The following is a 25,040-nucleotide window of genomic DNA, read 5'->3' as shown; positions in this document are numbered from 1 at the left end:
TCACAGTATCAAAGGCAGCAGATAGGTCTAGAAGGATGAGAGCGTTAGCTTTAGCAGTGCGAAGAGCCTCCTTGACACAGAGAAGAGCAGTCTCAGTTGAATGACCAGTCTTGAAACCTGACTGACTTGGATCAAGAAGGTCATTCTGAGAGAGATAGCAAGAGAGCTGGCCAAGGACGGCACGTTCAAGAGTTTTGGAGAGAAAAGAAAGAAGGGATACTGGTCTGTAGTTGTTGACATCGGAGGGATCGAGTGTAGGTTTTTTGAGAAGGGGTGCAACTCTCGCTCTCTTGAAGATGGAAGGGACGTAGCCAGCGGTCAAGGATGAGTTGGTGAGCGAGGTGAGGTAAGGGACAAGGTCTCCGGAAATGGTCTGGAGGAGAGAGGAGAGGATAGGGTCAAGCGGGCAGGTTGTTGGGCGGCCGGCCGTCACAAGTCGCAAGATTTCATCTGGGGAGAAAGAGGTCAAAGCATAGGGTAGGGCAATGTGCTCTGGCACCCCAATGGTGGAACATGCTCCCTCACGACGATTTTTTAAAAATATATATATATCGGGCGATTTTAATCGGTATCGGCTTTTTTTGGTCCTCCAATTATCGGTATCGGCGTTGAAAAATCATAATCGGTCGACCTCTACTACAAATACTACTGTAGCACTGCTGCTACTACTGCAGCACTGCTACTACTACTACTACTACTACTACTACTGTAGAACCACTAACAACTACTACTGCAGCCAGTGGTGGAAAAAGTACCCAATGAGTAAAAGTAAAGATACCTTAATAGAACATTTCTCAAGTAAAAGTTAGTCACCCAGTAAAATCCTACTTGAGTAAAAGTCTAAAAGCCTTTGGTTTTAAATATACTTAAGTATCAAAAGTAAAAGTATAAGTCACTTATAATTCCGTATATTAAGCAAACCAGACGGAACCATAAAATGTAAATGCGGATAGCCAGGGGCACACTCCAACTCTCAGATGTCATTTAGAAATGGAGCATGTGTTTAGTGAGTCCGCCAGATCAGAGGCAGTAGGATGACCAGAGATTTTATCTTGATAAATGTGTGAATTAGACCATTTTCCTGTCCTGCTAAGCATTAATAATGTAACGAGTACTTCCGGGTGTCAGGGAAAATGTATGGAGTAAAAAGTACATCATTTTCTTTCGGAATGTAGTGAAGTAAAAGTTGTCAAAAATATAAATATTTAAGTACAGATTCCCCCCAAAATTACTTAAGTAAAAATACTTGAAAGTACTACTTAAGTACTTTACACCACTGACTACAGAACCACTAGCTACTTCTACTACTGCAGCACCACTAACCACTACTACTACTACTACTACTACTACTACTACTACTACTACTGTAGCACTACTGCAGCACCACTAACCACTACTACTACTACTACTACTACTACTACTACTACTACTACTACTACTACTACTACTGCAGCACCACTAACCACCACTTTGACTACTACTACAGCACCACTAACCACTACTACTGTAGCACTACTGCAGCACCACTAACTACTACTACTACTACTACTACTACTACTACCACTGTAGCACCACTTACTACTACTACTACTACTACTACTACTACTACTACTACTACTACTACTACTACTATTGTAGCACCACTAACCACTACTACTGTAGCACTACTGCAGCACCACTAACCACTACTACTGTAACATTACTGCAGCACCACTACTACTACCACTACTACTACTACTACTACTACTGCAGCACCACTACCACTACTACTACTACTACTACTACTAGTACTACTACTACTACTGCAGCACCACTAACCACTACCACTACTACTATTGTAGCACCACTAACCACTACTACTGTAGCACTACTGCAGCACCACTAACCACTACTACTGTAACATTACTGCAGCACCACTACTACTACCACTACTACTACTACTACTACTGCAGCACCACTACCACTACTACTACTACTACTACTACTACTACTACTGCAGCACCACTAACCACTACCACTACTACTATTGTAGCACCACTAACCACTACTACTGTAGCACTACTGCAGCACCACTAACCACTAATACTACTGCAGAATTACTACTACTACTACTACTGCAGCACTACTACTACTACTACTACTACTACTACCACTACTACTATTACTGTAGCACTACTGCAGCACCACTAACCACTACTATTACTACTACTACTAATACTACTGTAACATTACTGCAGCACCACTAACTACTACTACTACTACTACTACTACTACTACTACTACTACTACTACTACTACTACTACTACTGTAGCACCACTAACTACTAATACTGTAGCACCACTAACTACTACTACTGCAGCACCACTAACCACTACTACTACCACTACTACTATTGTAGCACCACTAACCACTACTACTGTAGCACTACTGTAGCACCACTAACTACTACTACTACTACTACTACTACTACTACTACTACTGTAGCACCACTAAGCACTACTACTGTAGCACTACTGCAGCACCACTAACCACTAATACTTCTGCAGCACTACTACTACTACTACTACTACTACTACTGTAGCACTACTGCAGCACCACTAACCACTACTACTACTACTACTACTGTAACATTACTGCAGCACCACTAACCACTACTAATACTACTACTACTACTGCAGCACCACTACTACTACTACTACTACTATTATTATTATTATTATTATTATTATTATTATTATTATTATTATTATTATTATTATAGCACCACTAACCACTACTACTGTAGCACTACTGTAGCACCACTAACTACTACTACTACTACTACTACTACTACTACTACTACTACTACTACTACTACTACTGTAGCACCACTAAGCACTACTACTGTAGCACTACTGCAGCACCACTAACCACTAATACTACTGCAGCACTACTACTACTACTACTACTACTACTACTACTACTACTGCAGCACCACTAACCACTACTACTGTAGCACTACTGCAGCACCACTAACTACTACTACTACTATTATTATTATTATTATTATTATTATTATTATTATTATTATTATTATTATTATTATAGCACCACTAACCACTACTACTGTAGCACTACTGCAGCACCACTAACCACTACTACTACCACTACTATTACTACTACTACTATTGTAGCACCACTAACCACTACTACTGTAGCACTACTGCAGCACCACTAACTACTACTACTATTATTATTATTATTATTATTATTATAGCACCACTAACCACTACTACTGTAGCACTACTGCAGCACCACTAACCACTACTACTACCACTACTATTACTACTACTACTACTACTATTGTAGCACCACTAACCACTACTACTGTAGCACTACTGCAGCACCACTAACCACTAATACTACTGCAGCACTACTACTACTACTACTACTACTGCAGCACCACTAACCACTACTACTGTAGCACTACTGCAGCACCACTAACCACTAATACTACTGCAGCACCACTACTACTACTACTACTACTACTACTGCTGCTGCACCACTAACTACTACTACTACTACTACTACTACTTTTAATCACCACCTTCCCGGAGACACCTGAAACCCCACCTCTTTAAGGAATACCTGGGATAGGATTAAGTAATCCTTCTAACCCCTGCAGCACCACTAACCACTACTACTCCTACTACTACTACTACTGACGCTACTACTTCTGCAGCACCACTAACTATTACTACGAGTACTACTACTGCAGCACCACTAATCACTACTATTACTACTGCAGCACCACTAACCACTACTATTACTACTGCAGCACTACTACTACTACTACTACTACTACTACTACTACTACAGCACCACTAACCACTACTATTACTACTACTACTACTGCAGCACCACTAACCACTACTACTACTACTACTACTACTACTACTACTACTTCTGCAGCACCACTAACTACTACTACTACTATTACTACTGCAGCACCACTAACCACTACTATTACTACTGCAGCACCACTAACTACTACTACTACTACTACTGCAGCACCACTAACTACTACTTCAGTACCACTAACTACTACTGCAGCACCACTAACTACTACTACTACTACTACTACTACTACTACAGCACCACTAACTACTACTACTACTCTTACTACTGCAGTACCACTAACTACTACTACTACTACTACTACTACTACTACTACTACTACTTTTAATCACCACCTTCCCGGAGACACCTGAAACCCCACCTCTTTAAGGAATACCTGGGATAGGATTAAGTAATCCTTCTAACCCCTGCAGAACCACTACTACTACTACTACTACTACTACTACTACTACTGTATCACTACTGAAGCACCACTAATACTACTGCAGCACCAATACTACTACTACGACTACTACTACTACTACTGCAGCACCACTAACCACCACTACTACTACTGCTACTATTACTACTGCAGCACCACTAACCACTACTATTACTACTGCAGCACTACTACTACTACTACTACTACTACTACAGCACCACTAACCACTACTACTACTACTACAGCACCACTAACCACTACTACTACTACTACTACTACTACTGCAGCACCACTAACCACCACTACTACTACTACTACTACTACTACTGCAGCACCACTAACTACTACTACTACTACTACTACTACTACTACTACTACTGCAGCACCACTAACCACTACTATTACTACTGCAGCACCACTAACTACTACTACTACTACTACTACTGCAGCACCACTAACTACTACTACTACTCTTATTACTGCAGTACCACTAACCACTACTATTACTACTGCAGCACCACTAACTATTACTACTAGTACTACTACTGCAGCACCACTAACCACTACTATTACTACTGCAGCACCACTAACCACTACTATTACTACTGCAGCACCACTAACCACTACCATTACTACTGCAGCACCACTAACCACTACTATTACTACTGCAGCACCACTAACCACTACTATTACTACTGCAGCACCACTAACCACTACTACTTCTACTACAGCACCACTAACTACTACTACTACTAGTGCAGCACCACTAACCACTACTACTACTACTACTACTGCAGCAGCACCACTAACCACTACAGCACTACTACTACTACTACTACTACTACTACTACTGCAGTACCACTAACTACTACTGCAGCACCACTAACTACTACTACTACTACTACTACTACTACTACTACTAATACTACTGCAGCACCACTAACCACTAACTACTTCTGCAGCACCACTAACTACTACTACTATACTACTACTACTACTACTACTACTACTGCAGCACCACTACTACTACTGCAGCACCACTAACTAACTACTACTACTACTACTGCACCACTACTACTGCAGCACCACCAACCACTATTACTACTGCAGCACCACTACTACTACTACTACTACTACTACTACTACTACTGCAGCACCACTAACCACTATTACTACTACTACTACTACTGCAGCACCACTAACCACTATTACTATTGCAGCACCACTAACCACTATTACTACTGCAGCACCACTAACTACTACTACTACTACTACAGAAGCACCACTAACTACTACTACTGCAGCACCACTAACAACTACTACTGCAGCACCACTAACAACTACTACTGCAGCACCACTAACCACTACTACTACTGCAGCACCACTATCTACTACTACTACTGCAGCACCACTAACTACTACTACTACTACTACTACTACTACTACTACAACGCTTATAATGGTGCTACTTGAATGCTGATCGACGTTCTCCTGGTTGTAAAATAACTGGTATAACGTTGCATTAAAAAGTATGTTTCTGTTGTACATTTTATATTGTCCTTACTTACGACTCTCTCCTTCTCTTCCACAGTACCTGTTAGAAATGAAAAGTTTAATACTGCCCCCAGAGCACATTCTGAAGCGAGGGGACAGTGAGGCCATAGCCTACGCCTTCTTTCACCTGCAGCACTGGAAGAGGGTGGAGGGGGCCCTTAACCTGCTCCACTGTACCTGGGAGGGCAGTGAGTAACACACACATCATCCGCTTTACCTCATACGCCATAACTTCATTGTGTTACACATTGCCTTTACTCTGTAACACACACATGCACACATTTTCAGTTTTTTCTAATGGTACACTACAATTCTGAGCTGAACATGAAACCTTTGTACCTGACTGAACCTATTCTGACTGCTGTGTCCTCTTTCGTCCCCAGCTTTTAGAATGATCCCCTACCCTCTGGAGAAAGGACACCTCTTCTACCCATACCCCATCTGCACAGAGACCGCAGACAGAGAGCTGCTACCAAGTAAGAGACGCTCTGGATTCATCTGTGTGTGCAGTGTGTTGACTCTCTGTATTTCTCTCAGGTGTCTGTGTACAAATCAAATATTATTTGTTACATGCTTTGTAAAAATCAGGTGTAGACTATCAGTGAAATGCTTACCTTCCCAACAATGCAGAGAGAAACAAATTGAATAGGAATTAATAACACAAGGAATTAATACACAAATGATTAATGATCACTTGGCAACAATGCATCGGAAAGTATTCAGACCCTTCACTTTTTCCACGTTTTGTTACATTACAGCATTATGCTAAAATATATATATTTTTTTCCTCATTAATCTACACATAATACCCCATAATGACAAAGAAAAAACTGGTTTTTAGAAATGTTTGTAAAGTTATTAAAATTAAAAAAAACTCACATTTACATAAGTATTCAGACCCTTTACTCAGTACTTTGTTGAAGCACCTTTGGCATTGATTACAGCCTTGAGTTTTGTTGGGTATGACGCTACAAGCTTGGCACACCTGTATTTGGGGAGTTTCTCCCATTCTTCTCTGCAGATCCTCTCAAGCTCTGTCAGGTTGGATGGGGAGTGTTGCTGCACAGCTATTTTCAGGTCTCTCCAGAGATGTTAGATCGGCTTCAAGTCTGGGCTCTGGCTGGGCCAGTCAAGGACATTCAGAGATTTGTCCCGAAGCCACTCCTGTGTTGTCTTGGCTGTGGGCTTGGGGTCGTTGTCCTGTTGGAAGGTAAACCTTCACCCCAGTCTGAGGTCCTGAGCTCTCTGAAGCATGGAGGCCACTGTGTTCTCGGGGGCCTTCAATGCTGCAGACATTTTTTGGTAACCTTCCCCAGATCTGTGCCTCGACACAATCCTGTCTCAGAGCTCTACGGACAATTCCTTCAACCTGATGGCTTGGTTTTGCTCTGACATGCACTGTCAACTGTGGGACCTTATATAAACAGGTGTGTGCCTTTCCAAATCATGTCCAATCAATTTAATTTACCACAGGTGGACTCCAATCAAGTTGTAGAAACATCTCAAGGATGATCAATGGAAACAGGATGCACCTGAGCTCAATTTAGAGTCTCATAGCAAAGGGTCTGAATACTTATGTAAATAAGGTATTTCTGTTTTGTTTTTTTAATTATTGATACTTTTGCAAAAATGTCTAAACCTGTTTTCGCTTTGTCATTATGCGGTATTGTGTGTAGATTGATGAGAAGGAAAAAAAGATTGAATCTATTATAGAATACGGCTGTAACGTAACAAAATGTGGAAAAAGTCAAGGGGGTCTGAATACTTTCCGAATGCACTGGACACAAGGGTACCAGTACCGAGTCAATGTTCAGGGGTATGAGATAATACTGTGTGTGTGAATAAAGTATGTAAGTGTGTTAATGCTCTCTATCTCATGGGGAAGCAGTGTTTCATGAGGTGTCGGTGTATCCTAAGAAGGAGCTGCCGTTCTTCATCCTTTTCACGGCTGGTCTCTGCTCCTTCACCGCCATGCTGGCTCTGCTAACACACCAGTTCCCCGAGCTCATGGGAGTCTTCGCTAAAGCGGTGAGTCTCCTGCACCGGTCGCTTTCACACTCGCACACATACCAGTTCCCTTTGTAAGCCAAGTCCCCATCTCCAATAAGGTTATTTGCATTCAGATTCTTCATAAGGTGGCCATTCAGTTTGTTTCATTCTTCTGAAATGTCCTGTACAGAGGTTGTCATTGGGCCATTTTTGTTTTGACTATAACAACCATAGATTTGCTTTTATCTGAAGTCTGGATGACAGGAGACTAGGAAAGCTCCATACAAGTTGATGCAAGGTCCTATATCAATGCAAGTTCTTGTAGATCAGTGGTGATGCAGGGAAGGAAATACGTAAAGGAAGCAGCTTCAAACTGTTGAATCCAACCCCTAGAACCTACACAGGCCCTCTCCTATCTACCAGTGGAGGGCATTCTCCTCGCCGTGATGTTCTTCCTCAGCAGGCCTGTGCTGTCTGTGGTGCCACTCCCCTGGAATGTGTGTGAGCTCATCTCTCTGCTCCTGGTGTGACTCTTATCAGCAGCTACCATCTCCTCTGCAGGGGCTTGCTCTGCTCTGTTCTGACCCTGCACTGGTTTAGTTGGGTGCTGATGACACACACAAACTTTACATACTTTATTTGAATCCACAAATCACATTACAGTCGAGAATGATTCAAACATATCAAAGGTCACGGATATCTGGTCATAGAAAGCACCTTCACCATGAAGCTAGGCTGCCCATGACCGCTACAACGGCGCAGTACCTCGCTAGCTGCTTTGCCTTTGTCCTATGTAGCCCTGCAATCTGAAGGCCACGTCCTGTCAGCCTGTTTCCACTCATAACCAAGGCTGTTTAGGCGTGACAAGGGGCTTAGCAGCGAAGGTATGCTTCATGTAGGTGTCAAAGCAACCTACTTCCAAATTAGCACCCCCTTCTGGCCTCCCTCCACAACAACAATATCTGACATATTTGGTATACAAGAAAACTCAACATCAGCCTCCTCTGATGAGAATGTTTGAATATGCACTGATGGCGGTACTGCCTGTTTCATCTCACTAGCTATATGGTCAACGAGGCGGTCATGTCTAGATATGTGAGGCGGCAGGTAGCCTAGTGGTTAGAGCGTTTGGCCAGTAACCGAAAGGTTGCTAGATCGAATCCCTGAGCTGACAAGATAAAAATCTGTCGTTCTGCCCCTGAACAAGGCAGTTAACCCAGTGTTCCTAGGCCGTTATTGAAAATAAGAATTTGTTCTTAACTGACTTGCCTAGTTAAATAAAGGTTACATATGTACTGGTCCTTATATGAATGGAAACCATTAAGAATATCTGCAACAGACTCTATTACATCATGTGAGATACAAAACAGATCATGGTTTGCAGAGTGCTAGGTTGTATTTAGTTGGTGGAACCTGCATCCTCGCCTTAACGGTGAAGGTGAGTATGTTCTTGCCAATAGAAACATTCTGGTATATGTAATGAGAGACAGAATGGTCAGACACACTCTGATCCACTTCCAGTACTTCAAAGACAAACTAATCAGCATCTGGTTTACATGCAAGGGTAGAGGCACTGTTCCTCCCTTCCTTAAAGTAAGCACTGATCTAATATGATTGAATGGATGAAAACATGACTTGGCTTTTACCTATCGAATCATGTCAGATCAGTGGGTTCTCCCAAGGAAAGACGGAAGGAAGTAAAGGTGCATCTTCAAAGCATTGGAACAGGGCCTCTCTCCCTCTTAGCATGTAAACAAGGTGCTTGTTCCACCTCTCCCTGACAGCCTTTTATCTGCCATCAGACAAAGCCAAACCTCCTCCACCCTCAATCCCTCTGAGGGAGCCCCTATCCCCCACACTGCATGTTGCCAAAACACATCAGAGAGGAGAGAGAGGGATGAGAGCGAGGGTGGTGTGAACAGAAAGAGAGGGAGCAAAATAACATCAGAGGGGAGAAGGATGAAGGAGAGATGAATGGGGAGCTGACAGAGAGTCCACTACCACTCTTAGGGGTTAGAGCACAGTCAGTAGTCAACATACCTGGTAGACAAGTTCTGGTTCTGCCCCATTGAGCACAGTCCCTAAACTGGCATGCTATGGTGCTCCTATCATGGTCCTCTAGCTATCATTTGAGGCCAACGACAACCCACAGTAGCTACCTTGAAATGTGCAGAGCTTCAGTAAAGATGGGTACATTCTCAACTGGAATGTTATGGTGCACCTGTCTACATACAGTACCTTGACATGTTCAGGATAAGTCTGGTTGCAATGGTTCCACTAGGAATTGGCGTGTGTTCTAACATGTCTCTGTATGTAGTTTCTTAGCACCCTGTTTGCTCCTCTGAACTTCATCATGGAGAAAGTGGAGAGCATCCTGCCATCCAGTCTGTGGCACCAGCTCACACGCATCTGACTGGCTCCGACTGGACTAGACTGAACCAGACTGACTGACACACCCTTTGTGCCAAGATCATGGATTAGACGGACAGAGAGGATGGAAGAGAAGAGAAAAGGGAAACATTCTGAATCGGTTTTGACTTTATTTGATATGTTCAATTTTGTTTTCAAATGTCATGTAAAAAAAAAAAAAACGTTTTTTTGTTGTACAAAAAAAGGTGATCAATTGCCATCATTAAAAAAGTGAGAAAAAAAAATACTAAAATAAAATAAAGGACTTTGTGTATTGCTGCAACTTCTACTACACCATTTTGATTGTCAAGCATATCACAACTGTAATAAATATTCCCGTGGGCCATGGAACTTAGATGGCGGTCAGGTGACTAAAGCATGTCTTGTAACTGGCTGGTTGAGGACAGGGGTGTATGGTCAGGTCTGCTATCAATTTCCACCAGTTTCCATAAACTATACACTAAACTTTCTTTTAAATTACATAAAGTTTGTATTTACATATAAAAATTTGAATACATTTCAGAAATGTTTTTTTTGGTACTTGAGAGAGCAAATAAATATAATGGAATGTGAGGGAAGAACAAAATGAGATTGTAAGGTGTTCTTGGTGCAATAGCCTACAGGGGGCGTCAAACCCTGATGCTTCTTAGTCAGGTGCAAGTCAGACTGATTTGGCGCTATGTCCAAAATCCACCCTATTCACTAGTTAGTGCACTACTTTTGATCAGGACCTGCAAAGGGCTCTGGTCAAAAGTAGTGCACCATAGGAAATAGGTTGCCTTTTCAGACCAAATCTGGATAAGCGGTTGGTTGGTGGTATAGTGGTGAACTGTGGTCATGTCTGGGCCTTGCAGGTGTGCACGTCCATCTCCTGGTTGCAGTCCCGGCAGTGCACGGCGCAGCACCAGTGAAACTTGCACTCACACTTGGTGGTGCGGCTGACGCGTGTTGTATCGTAGCCCCGGCCGCAGCACATAACCTCGCAGCTGTCTACGGCGCGAGACGTCCTGTTGCACACCCGCCCTCCTGTCCCCACCGAGCCTGGCGAGGGAGAGAAATGATGAATCACATCCTCATCCAAATCAGAAGAGACACAATCAGGGGTTGTACTTGTTCCACACTGGTATATATTCTGCCTGTATATTGAATCAGTAAGCTTTTTTACCTTGTGATCCACATACAATCCTTATAACATACCAAATAGACAATCTAATCTTTAGCTGCAATGGAGTGGTTGTTGGCAAACAGCAGTCTAAGCCCCACTACCGTACAGGTATTGACATCATTCCAATAGAATGCAGTGTACTCAATCTAAACTGCATGAGACGGTGAGTGATGGAGTGAGCAGGGCATGGAGGGGGTGGAGGAGGGGGGAGATGAGGAGGGATAAGAGGATGAAGGGAGACAGGATGAGCGATTGATGATAGGATCCATCAGCTGGTACTCAGGCTCTTCATCAGGTGTTCATTTTACACCCTGGCTGGCACTCACTGTCACACACACACACTCCTGCACCTCTTCTCAGAGTGACCGTGCAAGGCTTATTGGACTCGCAGAAATCATCCCATAATACAATTAAATAAGATCCATATTGACTATTTGAGGCCTCAACTCAAACCTCAATGGGGTGCATCTAAATAGTCTAAAGTAGCTTCCTTTCTTTACCTCCTTCCTCTGCACTAAGGTGAAAACCCTGTACACATGACGATGAATGTCCTGACAAAGGGGCTAGCTAGGAGTTGATTTGGGATTGGGAACAGATCATGTCTGTTCTAGGCAGCTTATTTCTATAGCCCTCTATGCTCTCCTCTTCCTCATCCCTCCCTCTCTGTCCATCTGTTCCTCACTGCTGAGAGATAGAGAGAGAGGGAGAGCAGCCAGGTATTGTGTCTGGGCACGATGAGACTCCACCCCCACCCGACAACATGTCCGCCTCTCCGTCAGTCATGGTATGCTGCACAGCTAGGGTTGACATCAAGGACAGACTCCACCCCCCTTCTCTCTCTCCCTCTCGATCTCTCTTCTCTCCTGGCGTCTGCTTATTGAATTAAGATGAGGGGGCGCCGAGAGATGAGTTTAGCACCTGAGCCTCCATGGGGCCGAGGGAAATTGATTTCACACTTTGGAGAGGCACAGGGGGGTGCAGTCTCTACAGTATCTGTCTCCCAGGGCTCTGTGTGTGTGTGTGTGTGTGTGTGTGTGTGTGTGTGTGTGTGTGTGTGTGTGTGTGTGTGTGTGTGTGTGTGTGTGTGTGTCGTCCAAGATGACTGGAGCCAATGTCTGTGGAGAGAGGTTCTCATGAGAGGGGCCATGATCAGTGAGCTCACCATGCTTACATGTATACAGCCCATAAAGACCCTTCATATAAAGCAGGCAGACTGGATTTGAGGCGTTCATTTACTGTTCTATTTAACGTTAGAATGGGCAAAACGAGTGACCTAAGCCACTTTGAGCGTGGTATGATCGTCGGTGCCAGGCATGCCAGATCCAGTATCTCAGAAATGGCCGCATCTTGGGCTTTTCATGCACTACATTGTCTAGTAAACAAATAACATCCAGTCAGCAGCAGTAGTGTGGGTGAAAACAGCTCATTGATGAGAGAGGACGAAGGAGAATGGCAAGAATCGTGCAAAATAACAGGAGGGCCACAAACTGACAAATAACGGCACAGTACAACAGTGGTGTGCAGAAATGCATCTCGGAATGTGCAACTCGTTAATCCTTGTCACGGATGGGCTGTTGCAGCAGACGTTATACCCCGATCAGCTAAAAACAAGAAGAAGTGGCTCCAGTGGGCACACGTTCACCAACACTGGACAACTGAGGAGTGGAAAAACATTGCCTGGTCCGAGAATCCCGGTTCCTCTTGCATCATGCTGATGGCAGAGTCAGGATTTGGCGTAAGCATGAGTCCAGCATGAGTCCATGAAGGTGGTGTACTGGTGTGGGGAATGTTTCCTGGCACACGTTAGGTCACTTGATATCAACTGAACAATGATTGAACGCCACAGCGTATCTTAACATTTTTGCTGACCAGGTGTATCCATTCAGGCTGTTCTGGAGGCAGAGGGGGTCAAAACCAGTACTAGATGAGTGTACCAAATAAACTGTCCACGGAGTGTATACAGCGCATTCGGAAAGTATTCAGACCCCTTGACATTTTCCACATTTTGTTACGTTACAGCTTTATTCTAAAATGGATTAAATAGTTTTTTCCCCTCATCAATCTACACACAATACCCTATGATGTAGCAAAAACAGGTTTTTAGAACTTTCTAAAATGTCTTAATAATAAAAAGATATCACATTTACATAATAGACTTGTCCCGAAGCCACTCCTGCGTTGTCTTGGCTGTGTGTTTAGTGTCATTGTCCTGTTAGAAGTTGAACCTTCGCCCAAGTCTGAGGTCCTGAGCGCTCATCAAGGATCTCTCTGTACTTTGCTCCGTTCATCTTTCCCTCAATCCTGACTAGTCTCCCAGTCCCTGCCACTGAAAAACATCCCCACAGCATAATTCTGCCACCGCCATGCTTCACCGTAGGGATGGTGCCAGGTTTCCTCCAGACATGACGCTTGGCATTCAGGCCAAAGAGTTGAATCTTGGTTTCATAAGACCAGAGAATCTTGTTTCTCATGGTCTGAGAGTCATTTAGGTGCCTTTTGGCAAACCCCAAGTGGGCTGTCATGTCCCTTTCACTGAGGAGTGTCTTCCGACTGGTCACTCTACCATAAAGGCCTGATTGGTGGAGTGCTGCAGAGATGTTTGTCCTTCCGGCCAGCTCTAGGAAATGTCTTGGTGGTTGCAAACTTCTTCCATTTAAGAATGATGGAGGCCACTGTGTTCTTGGGGACCTTCAATGCTGCAGAATTTTTTGGGTACCGTTCCCCAGATCTGTTCCTCGACAATCCTGTTTCAGAGCTCTACGGACAATTCCTTCGACCTCATGGCTTGGTTTTTACTCTGACATGCACTGTCAACTGTGGGACCTTATATAGTCAGGTGTGTGCCTTTCCAAATCATGTCCAACCAATTGAATTTACCACAGGTGAACTCCAATCAAGTTGTAGAAACACCTCAAGGATGATCAATGGAAACAGGATGCACCTGAACTCAATTTAGAGTCTCATAGCAAAGGGTCTGAGTACATATGTAAAGTATTTCTGTTTTAAAATTTTTTATAAATTTGCAAACATTTCTAAAAACCTATTTTCTCTTTGTCATTATGGGGTATTGTGTGTAGATTGATAAGGATGTAACATAACAAAATGTGAAAAAAGTCAAGGGGTCTGAATACTTTCCAAATGCATAGCTCTTCCTCTCCTTGTTTCCTTTTCTTCAATTGCACTGACGTTAAAGACCTAAGTACTGGGTTTTCACCATATTGCCTTCACCTATCCTCAGTACTGGGTGTTCACCATATTGCCTTCACCTATCCTCAGTACTGGGTGTTCACCATACTGCCTTCACCTATCCTCAGTACTGGGTGTTCACCATATTGCCTTCACCTATCCTCAGTACTGGGTGTTAACCATATTGCCTTCACCTATCCTGTGACTTTAGGTCAGCGTAATGAAGGAGAGGAGACAAAGAGGGGAGGGAACTTCAGAGAGACCCCCCCAGGTCTACATTAGGGGTGGTAAGCTTTGATGTCGGTCAGAGGGGTTTGAGAGATACGACTTACCCTCCAAATATTCCTCCATTTTGGGGGTCCAAGCGTGCAGAGGTGTAGGGGCCATCACTGTGCCCAAGAGTATGTGTGTGTGCTCCAGCAGGGGTAATTTATAGTGGTGCGCGGCAGGTTGGGTTTCAGCCCACAGAAGTGTGTAATGTCCCTTAAACTGGCCGACACCTGATCACCTCGGATCATCTGCTGCCTGACGGGCACTCAGGTCCTTCAGATCACACACACATTGTTTTCACTCACACACAAACACTATTTTCTTGCCGTCTCAGAAACACACCCACACACACTTTTCTCCCTCTCGCTCACAGGCACACCAACACATTCTCTCTGTTTTGAACTCACATACTACATCTGGTGTTATCCTGTGCAGCATTAAGAGAATAACCCTACTGTACAAGAGGCTGAGTGGTTACCCTGTGAAAATATTACCACATACTGAAGATATTATGGACAAGTAGTACGGTGTTCTACTCTACAGAGAGACAGTCATGTCAGACAGACAGCGTACATCATCTACGTCAGTATCTCTGTCTAGACTGTGGACGAAATCGTAACACTACAAACCAAACTCACCAGACTCTTGGTCTCTTATGCAGTAGTCTGGCGAGTCCTCGAAGTAGACCAGGTCGTTCTTGCTGGGCCGTTTGAAGTGTCGCTGTGCGGTGGTGAAGCCCGTGCCATACTGGTTCATGGCCACCTGCACCGCCCCGTTGTAGTGCCGCCGCAGGTGGTCGCCTGTGCGGCGGAAGTCGGCCAGGGCCAGCCAGCAGGTCCGGACGCTGCAGGAGCCGCTCACGCCATGACACTTACACTCCAGGGACATAAACCGCTTCACCGCCTGTGTGGTGATGAGGAAGGGGATGGAGAGAGAAAGAAGTGTTGTTAGGGAGGCTAGGTATGTATCCGGTTGGTTGGTGGTTGTGTGTCAGGTAGGGTTTGTATGTTGGTGTATGTGCACGTGTGTCTATGGAAGGAATCTACACAGGGTAATAGTCTATCAAATTCCTCTAAACAAGTCGATTCCAACCCTCTACTCTTGGATCACCAGCCCTTGATTGGCACACCTGATTCCACTACTCAACTAAACATCAAGCCCTTGATTATTTGAATCTGGTGTGCCAGTTCAGGAATACAAAATATGCAAACCAACTGTTTGGAAAACACTGATCTAGATCAAATTGGTTCAGTTGGAGTCATTACTCCCCCATAATGTGTTTGAACTTTGAACCCACCTTTCTCCCAGCGCGGTTGTTGTGGAGGTTCATCAGAGCCCTGGCGTCTCTCTCTTTTCTCTCTTTGGCGTCTATGAAGGACTGGCTGAACCTCATGGCGTGCTCCACATGGTCGCTGCAGCCGCCCCAGTCGAACGTCCCCTTGGCGTCCCGGGACGAGCCCTTCTTGGTGGGGTCACAGGAGCACGACTGCAGCTCTCCCTGGCTGCAAGCCCGGGTCAGCGTGTGGACCACCCCAGCCGAGGAGATGGCGTACACAAAGGCCGCTTCACGACTGCCTGGTAGGCATAGGGAGGAAGACATTGTGTGAGTGCTGAACACACACACGTAAGCAAGCTCACACTCCACATGCACACACACTACACGCACACATACCCACTACACACACTACACTACGCAAGCACAAACAGGGAACAGTATACACACCAGAAGGTATAAGTTACATGGACACACAGTGAAGTTAACATTCACTTAGGTTGGAGTCATTAAAACTCGTTTTTCAACCACTCCACAAATTTCTTGTTAACAAACTAGTTTTGGCAAGTCAATTAGGACATCTACTTTGTGCATGACAAGTAATTTTTCCAACAATTGTTTACAGACAGATTATTTCACTTATAATTCACTGTACCACAATTCCAGTGGGTCAGAAGTTTAACATACATTAAGTTGACTGTGCATTTAAACAACTTGGAAAATTCCAGAAAATGATGTCATGGCTTTAGAAGCTTCTGATAGGCTAATTGACATAATTTGAGTCAATTGGAGGTTTACCTGTGGATGTATTTCAAGGCCTACCTTCAAACTCAGTGCCTCTTTGATTGACATCATGGGAAAATCAAAAGAAATCAGCCAAGACTTCAGAAAAAAAATTGTAGACCTCCACAAGTCTGGTTCATCCTTGGGAGCAATTTCCAAACGCCTGAAGGTACCACATACTTTGGTGCGAAAAGTGCAAATCAATCCCAGAACAACAGCAAAGGATCTTGTGAAGATGCTGGAGGAAACAGGTACAAAAGTATCTATAGCCACAGTAAAACAAGTCCTATATCGACATAACCTGAAAGGCCGCTCAGCAAGGGAGAAGCCACTGCTCCAAAACCGCCATAAAAAAAGCCAGACTACGGTTTGCAACTGCACATGGGGATAAAGATCGTACTTTTTGGAGAAATGTCCTCTGGTCTGATTAAACAAAAATAGAACTGTTTGGCCATAATGACCATCATTATGTTTGGAGGAAAAAGGGGGAGACTTGCAAGCCGAAGAACACCATCCCAACCGTGAAGCACGGGGGTGGCAGCATCATGTTGTGGGGGTGCTTTGCTGCAGGAGGGACTGGTGCACTTCACAAAATAAATGCCATCATGAGGTAGGAAAATGATGTGGATATATTGAAGCAACATCTCAAGACATCAGTCCGGAAGTTAAAGCTTGGTCGCAAATGGATCTTCCAAATGGACAATGACCCCAAGCATACTTCCAAAGTTGTGGCAAAATGGTTTAAGGACAACAAAGTCAAGGTATTGGAGTGGCCATCACAAAGCCCTGATCTCAATCCTATAGAAGATTTGCGGGCAGACCTGAAAAAGTGTGTGCGAGCAAGGAGGCCTTCAAACCTGACTCAGTTACACCAGCTCTGTCAGGAGGAATGTGCCAAAATTCACCCAACTTATTGTGGTAAGCTTGTGGAGGGCTACCCGAAACGTTTGACCCAAGTTAAACAATTTAAAGGCAATGCTACCAAATACTAATTGAGTGTATGTAAACTTCTGACCTACTGGGAATGTGATGAAAGAAATAAAAGGTTAAATAAATGTCTATTCTGACATTTCACATTCTTAAAATAAAGTGGTGATCCTAACTGACCTAAGACAGGGAATTTTTACTAGGATTAAATGTCAGGAATTGTGAAAAACTGAGTTTAAATGTATTTGGCTAAGGTGTATGTAAACTTCCGACTTCAACTGTGTGAATAGGCTTACCTAAAGGCCATGACTAATGCACAGAAACTCATTGCACAAACATACACCAAGTGTACAAAACATTAGGAACACCTCCCTAATATTGTGTCAAGTTGGCTGGATGTCCTTCTTGTGGTGGACCATTCTTGATACACATGGGAAACTGTTGAGCGTGAAAACCCCAGCAGCGTTGCAGTTCTTGATACAACCCGGTGCGCCTGGCACCTACTACCATACCCTGTTCAAAGGCACTTCAATCTTTTGTCTGGCCCATTCACCCTCTGAATGGCACTCATACACAATCCATGTCTCAAGGCTTAAAAAAAAAAAACCTCCTTTAACCTGTCTCCTCCCCTTCATCTACACTGATTGAAGTGGATTTAACATGTGACCTCAATAAGGGATCATAGTTTCACCTGGATTCACCTGGTCAGTCTGTGTCATGGAAAGAGAAGTTCTTAGTGTTTTGTATACTCACTGTATAAGTTACACGAATGCACAGATATACTGTAAATTGTATCCAGCCAGTATCCCATAAAGATGCATAACCACTACAGTGTGTGTGTGTGTGTGTGTGTGTGTACTGTACACAGTGAACATTATGTAAAAATGTCTTGCTCGGACGGTTCACAGTTTAAATAGGATCCTGTAAAAACAAAGAGCTAGCTATTGGTTGAGGTTGGGGTACCTGCATGGATACTGTGTGTTACTCTTTCAAGTCTTTTATTTAAGGCATGGCAGTGTTTTGCTTCATCTAACTCCAAGATGGGGAAACTGGTGAAATTGACCAGCAATGCTCTGTGATAAAATACCCCTTACTTCTCTTCTAACTGATGAGAGATCTGTGGGATCAAAGACTATGGATAGTGAAGGGGGTGTGTGTGTGTGTCTGAGATCAGGAAACGCCAAACTTCAGTTCACAATGCTGTTTTTTATGTCAAGATGTTCTCTCGCTCTCTCACACACACACACACACACACACACACACACACACACACACACACACTGTGTGTGCGCCTGTGAATGACTATGAATGTTTAATCTGGTTAATGAGGAGATAAACTAAAGGATGAGAACATGAAACCATCCAAAAAAAGAAAACTCAGTAATTGTTTTAAATTAGCGTCCTGACATTGACAATAAGTAGCTTCTCACGGTGCCACATCGATAATGCTGCCAATCAGAGCAGCTTCCTAATGTTGTGTGACACAACCAGAGCCGAGTCTGGGAGGTCTGAATACCAAAGGGACGATTAAAGAACCAAATTACACGTAATTCTCAGGGTCGGTTTCCTGGACACAGATTAAGCCTAGTCCAGGAGTAAAAATAAATACTTTCAATAGTGAATCGCCATTGAACATTATTTTTAGTCCAGGACTAGTCTTTCTGGGAAACTGGCCATTAAAGTTCCGCCTTGGAATAACTGGAGGACTGGGACATGATGCCCAATAGAATTACCCATTTTATTTCTATGATCACCCCCAAGGTGGAGTGGATGCTCACATTTATACCAATTAAAAAGACATTCCAAGCTGGTGAGGTGACGAGATGGGAGTTGACACACTTATTCTTGACTCCCCATATTTGTCAGCTGTGGCAGTTTTATAAGCATGTAGAGCACTGAACCTGATACCGATCAGAGCCAATAGTGTGTGATTGCGGCCCGCAATTCAGGGCGTTCCTGCATATGGATATTCCCCCCTCGAGCATCCAATTGGTTCCTGAGTGAACGTCCCCCCTCGAGCATTCCATTGGTTCCTGCATGATTGTGTATACAATTAAAATGTGGAGAAAAATAAATAAAGGGAAATAAAAGTATTATCCAAGTTTTTCAGAACGAAGGACACGGTCTACCGGTGCCCTAGCTAGCTATCTATCCCGTCTGCTGTGTACTGGTGTCCTAGCTAGCTACCTATCCCGCCTGCTATGTACCGGTGTCGTGTCCTAGCTAGCTACCTATCCCACCTTCTGTGTACCGGTGTCATGTTCTAGCTAGCTACCTACCCCACCTGCTGTGTTCCGGAGTCCTAGCTAGCTACCTATCCCGCCTTCTGTGTACCGGTGTCGTGTCCTTGCTAGCTACCTATCCCGCCTTCTGTGTACCGGTGTCGTGTTCTAGCTAGCTACCTACCCCACCTGCTGTGTACCGGAGTCCTAGCTAGCTACCTATCCCGCCTGCTATGTACCAGTGTCGTGTTCTAGCTAGCTACATTTTTTTACATGTTTTTTTTTTTTACCTACCCCACCTGCTGTGTACCGGTGTCGTGTTCTAGCTAGCTACCTATCCCACCTGCTGTGTACCGGAGTCCTAGCTAGCTACCTATCCCGCCTGCTATGTACCGGTGTTGTGTTCTAGCTAGCTACCTATCCCGCCTGCTGTGTACCGGAGTCCTAGCTAGCTACCTACCCCACCTGCTGTGTAACAGAGTCCTAGCTAGCTACCTATCCCGCCTGCTGTGTACCGGTGTCGTGTTCTAGCTAGCTACCTACCCCACCTGCTGTGTACCGGAGTCCTAGCTAGCTACCTACCCCACCTGCTGTGTAACGGAGTCCTAGCTAGCTAGCACATAGTGTCGTTCGCGCCCACCTGCCAAACACCTGCCCTCTCTAACAGAACGGAGGACACTGTCTACCGGTGTCCTAGCTAGCTACAGTTGTCACCCCCGTTTCTTCTTCTTCATCTTCTTTTTCTTCTTCTGTGGGGTTTATTGGTGGTTGGCGCCATCTACTGTATAGGAGAGCTGCCACCTCCTGCCTGTTTACTGGAGTCCTAGCTTATAAAAATGGATCAACCAATAGAAGTATAAAGCGGGGTTCCTGCAGATACAGGAATGACCACATGCAGGAACACCCCGAATTGCGTGTCGCAATTACACCCTTCTCATCAGAGTAGCAGCAAGCAGGCATGTCATATTGATACATCTAGAGCTGTAAAGTGAGACAATGTATGGAATGCAAGCACACAGGGAAAACATCTGTCAAAGAAGAACATGAATTTCACACAAATTCTTTCACTTTGATAAAGGCTAGAACTTTATAGGTTCACCACTGTTAATAATTGGTTGGGGAAAAACGCATACCATATTTGCTATATATCTAGGAGCCTAGAGTCTAGCAGATAACGTGGGAATTACTAGTCTATTGTTCAGACGTGCTTGTCTTGTACATGAGGACGAAGATGAGTAGACTATATTACTTTCCCAGCACACAATTAGAAAAACATTCCAGAATATCAGCTATTTTACGCATGGTAATTTAATAGCTGCATTTTTTACCTGAGCAATTTAGCTAATAACATGTTCATGCTCGTATTTGAGAATGAAAAATATGATATTTAGTTCATATATAGGCCTACAATTTTTATTTGATTTGATCAATAACACTGAACCAAAATATAAACACAACATGTAAAGTGTTGGTCCCATGTTTCATGAGCTGAAATAAAAGTTCCCAGAAATGTTCCATATGCACAAAAAGCTTATTTCTCTAAAATGTTGTGCACAAATTTGTTCACATCCCTGTTAGTGAGCATTTCTCCTTTGCCAAGATAATCCATCCACCTGACAGGTGTAGCATATCAAGAAGCTGAGGCACAATAAAAGGCAGCTCTAAAATGTGCAGTTTTGTCACATGACACAATGCCACATAATGTCTCAAGTTTTGAGGGAGTGTGCAGTTGGCATGATGACTGCAGGATGTCCACCAGAGCCGTTGACAGATAATTGAATGTTAATGTCTCTACCATAAGCAGAGGCAGCTTTTTAGAGAATTTGGCAGAGTGTCCAACCGTCCAACCAGCCTCACAACCGCAGACCATGTATATGGCGTCGTGTGGGCGAGCAGTTTGCTGATGTCAACGTTGTGAACAGAGTGCCCCATGGTGGCAGTGGGGTTATGGTATGGGCAGACATAAACTATGGACAACGAACACCATTGCATTTTATCGATGGAAATTTGAATGCATAAAAATACTGTGAAGAGATCCTGAGGCCCATTGTGAATCCCTTTTTTTTTTTAGGTATCTGTGACTAATAGATTTATATCTGTATTCCCAGTTGTGTAATCCATAGGGTCTAATACATTTATTTCAATTGACTGATTTCCTCATATGAACTGTAACTCAGTAAAATCTTTGAAATGGCTGCATGTTGTGTTTATATTTTTGTTCAGTATAATTTAAAATGTATTTAATTAAATATGAAATTGCATATTTTTACAGTAGGCATATGCATGAGTTTTTTACTCTCTCTCAATACTTACTACGCAGCAGTAGGCGTCCGAACAAGTTGTGGTCTCGCGCCATGGTATTGCAGTTCCAGCGGTGGTTCTGAAACTGATGTTGGCACTCTCCGATCCAGTCTTTAATCCCGGCTCCGATCGCCTGCATAACTTTGGGATGCTGGCGGCACAGCTGCCGCTGTTTGTTGATTAAGCCGGGGATGTTGTCGCACATCACTTGCGACCCGAGGGTACCCATGTACCTGCATAGAAAGATGAAAGAGGTTTTGGCTTTGACCATGCAACTGTAATCTGTTTGAATGTCCTTGTGGGCTATGGTGTTTATTTATATATATATATAATTAAAAACTAGGCTTCTAGAACACGAATAAAGGAATAAAACAATGATCTGCCCCATAATGTGTCCAAATTAAAGAAACATGCATGTCTAGTGTTATACATTCGATTATTTTACACATGAACATATTTTATTGTAAATGATTATAGTTTAATTCAAATTAAACCAACGTTTATACAGATCATAGCCTGTGTCCAAAGTCATGCATTGTCTCACGCAGTCCTTGCCAATAGCGGATACTATAAAGTGTAGACTCCATTGTGTATATATATTGTTCCTATAGCCGATAATATTTTCTACCAACTTTACATTTTCATTAGTCGTAAGTGCTATTTTCACATTCTTGAGAGCCTACTCACCACCAAGATCCGTCGACCCTTGACGTTAGCCAGCAGATTGCTACAGATAAATAAAAACATATTCCACTTGGCAATAAGTTCATATTATTAAAATGTTGTCGTTGTGCACATTCAGGCACCTGTACTGAGCATTTCCATGGGTAGAAAAGAACACAGGCGCGCGTCAGACAGGAGTCTACAGCCTCTCGATTGCACCAATCAAAGTTCTGCTCTGTCTTGCATTAAAAATCGATAATCAGAAGAGGTTTACGGCCCGGGTGGAGCTTTGCGCGTAAAAAATGACAATGATTATGGTAAAGAAGCGCATGAGATATTGGGTCGATATAAAGTTAACAAAGATTTGCAGTGTAAAGATAGGCAAATGATCGGCTGCTAACAGGTTTAAATTGCTTACACAAGGGGTGGGCGCAGTCCTGTCTCAGGAATGAGGTGAAGAAATTAGATGTCTGAAAGTATCTGTTCAGGCTAGCTTGACACCAGACACAAGCTTGGCCGATTTCCAAGCGGCAAGTTGTAGAATGTGGTACAACGTGATGCGTTAAACCCTGAGTGTTTTAACAAAAACATTTGACGTGTTTGGGAGGAACTGGTGCGCGCAAACGCGTTTAGTTATGGTTATGCCTATAACGCCCAAATGCCAAATATTCCAGAAACTCACAGCCATGACGCCATATTATGCACACAGATTAAATATTAGATGTGGAGATAGGCCCTTGATTAACCCTCCTGTTGTGTTCGTTTCATGTTAATTAATTATGTGTTCCCGGTCCAAAATAACCGCCCCATTATAGCTGATTATAAATCCATAATAATACATATATTATCACCTAATGTTGTGTTAGATCTTTTTATTAACTTAAGTTATTGTGAACATTACAGGTTTTTAACTTCTATTTGCTATTTATGGCCTGTAGGCCTCATTGACCTGAGCTCATACACTCGTTTTTGAGTAATAAAAGCATAATGTATGGATTATTTTGACTATAACAAATACTCATATGAAACATATTGTGCTATTTATCAGACTACTTTGTGTCAAAGTTTAACAAGGACTCTCTCTTCACCAGTGTCATGATCAAAGATATGATCAAGAGCCTCACATACAGCAAGTATATCGTTTGGTCATTGTGCTGCCACAGAAAGAATTGCGAGCAAGGCCTCAAAAAAGCTTTATATACCAGAGCTGCGAGAAAAGTTCCATATATTATTGAAACAATGTTGCGATTGTTTGTGAGAATGCCAACACGTGTGGTTCCCATGGGGGAAAGATTCTATTGGGGAAAGGTTCCCGTGGGGATTGCCATGGAAGCCAAGAAGAGGAGGTGAGGTGTGTGTGTGTGCGCGCAAACACACATGCATGTCTGGGAGAGGAAGTGTGTTCATCTGATGAATGGGCATGTGCCTGAACTCAATTTTATACACTAATTGTAGCCTCACCCATTCATTTCTAATGACCGGGAACACCACAGGTGTACAAAAGTTAAATAAAACACCCAAAATGTATTTTGTGTGTTCAGATGCCCTGTTCGGACAAAGTCATGGAACCTTATGACAATCAGATTAAATTAACTACATTTTTCAGAGAAAACTTGTAAATCGGTTAAATTCCACCGGAACACAGCAGGAGGGTTAATATTTGGTATATTCGTAGACGTTAAATGCACAGATTCCTCAAAGGCCGCAACAAAAGGTGATGTGTGCATTTAAAATGGGATTATCACATTCTTTTGAACTCTCTTCTCAATCTGTACGATTGTCACATTGTATTTACTTTATCTTTGATCTCCGTTTTATGTAAGCGATTTAATGTTCGTCTCGTCTTTGTATCGGGAGGTCTGATCTTCTGACCGGATGAGATTAATGCTCAAATTGGAGTCACTCTCATGATCTTCGTGGAAGAATTGAACAAAATGTAGGGAAAATTCATAAAACCAATATGCCACCAGTCTTATGAA

The 25,040-nt window shown here is 43.3% G+C and overlaps 2 protein-coding genes across 10 annotated transcripts in view; one reads left to right on the top strand and one right to left on the bottom strand.

Moving 5' to 3' along the window:
* LOC106561549 (suppressor of tumorigenicity 7 protein homolog) overlaps positions 1–10,518 on the top strand; it is a 70,624-nt gene extending 60,106 nt beyond the window's left edge. For 8 of the 9 annotated variants that reach the window (XM_014125636.2, XM_014125635.2, XM_014125638.2 and 5 more), the window contains 4 exons: positions 5,911–6,061; positions 6,257–6,349; positions 7,759–7,901; positions 10,180–10,518. In XM_014125636.2, the coding sequence (XP_013981111.1) occupies positions 5,911–6,061; positions 6,257–6,349; positions 7,759–7,901; positions 10,180–10,275 (483 nt within the window). In that variant the 3' untranslated portion in view covers positions 10,276–10,518. The remainder of the gene's footprint in view (positions 1–5,910; positions 6,062–6,256; positions 6,350–7,758; positions 7,902–10,179) is intronic. The other variant, XM_014125634.2, reaches the window with a different exon arrangement.
* Positions 10,519–10,982: 464 nt separating this feature from the next.
* On the bottom strand, positions 10,983–23,606 carry wnt2 (wingless-type MMTV integration site family member 2). The gene is made up of 5 exons (XM_014125640.2): positions 23,086–23,606; positions 22,411–22,631; positions 16,190–16,467; positions 15,531–15,795; positions 10,983–11,312 (listed from the first exon to the last, which is right to left on the bottom strand). The coding sequence occupies exons 1-5, from the start codon at positions 23,166–23,168 to the stop codon at positions 11,107–11,109; spliced, it is 1,053 nt and encodes a 350-aa protein (XP_013981115.1). The 5' UTR covers positions 23,169–23,606; the 3' UTR covers positions 10,983–11,106.
* Between the last annotated feature and the right edge of the window lie 1,434 nt (positions 23,607–25,040).

Source organism: Salmo salar, chromosome ssa10 (genome assembly GCF_905237065.1).
Source record: "Salmo salar chromosome ssa10, Ssal_v3.1, whole genome shotgun sequence".
NCBI classification, from domain to species: domain Eukaryota; kingdom Metazoa; phylum Chordata; class Actinopteri; order Salmoniformes; family Salmonidae; genus Salmo; species Salmo salar.
The sequence above is the reverse complement of the archived record's forward strand: the minus strand, read 5'-3'. Positions and strand labels throughout refer to the sequence as shown.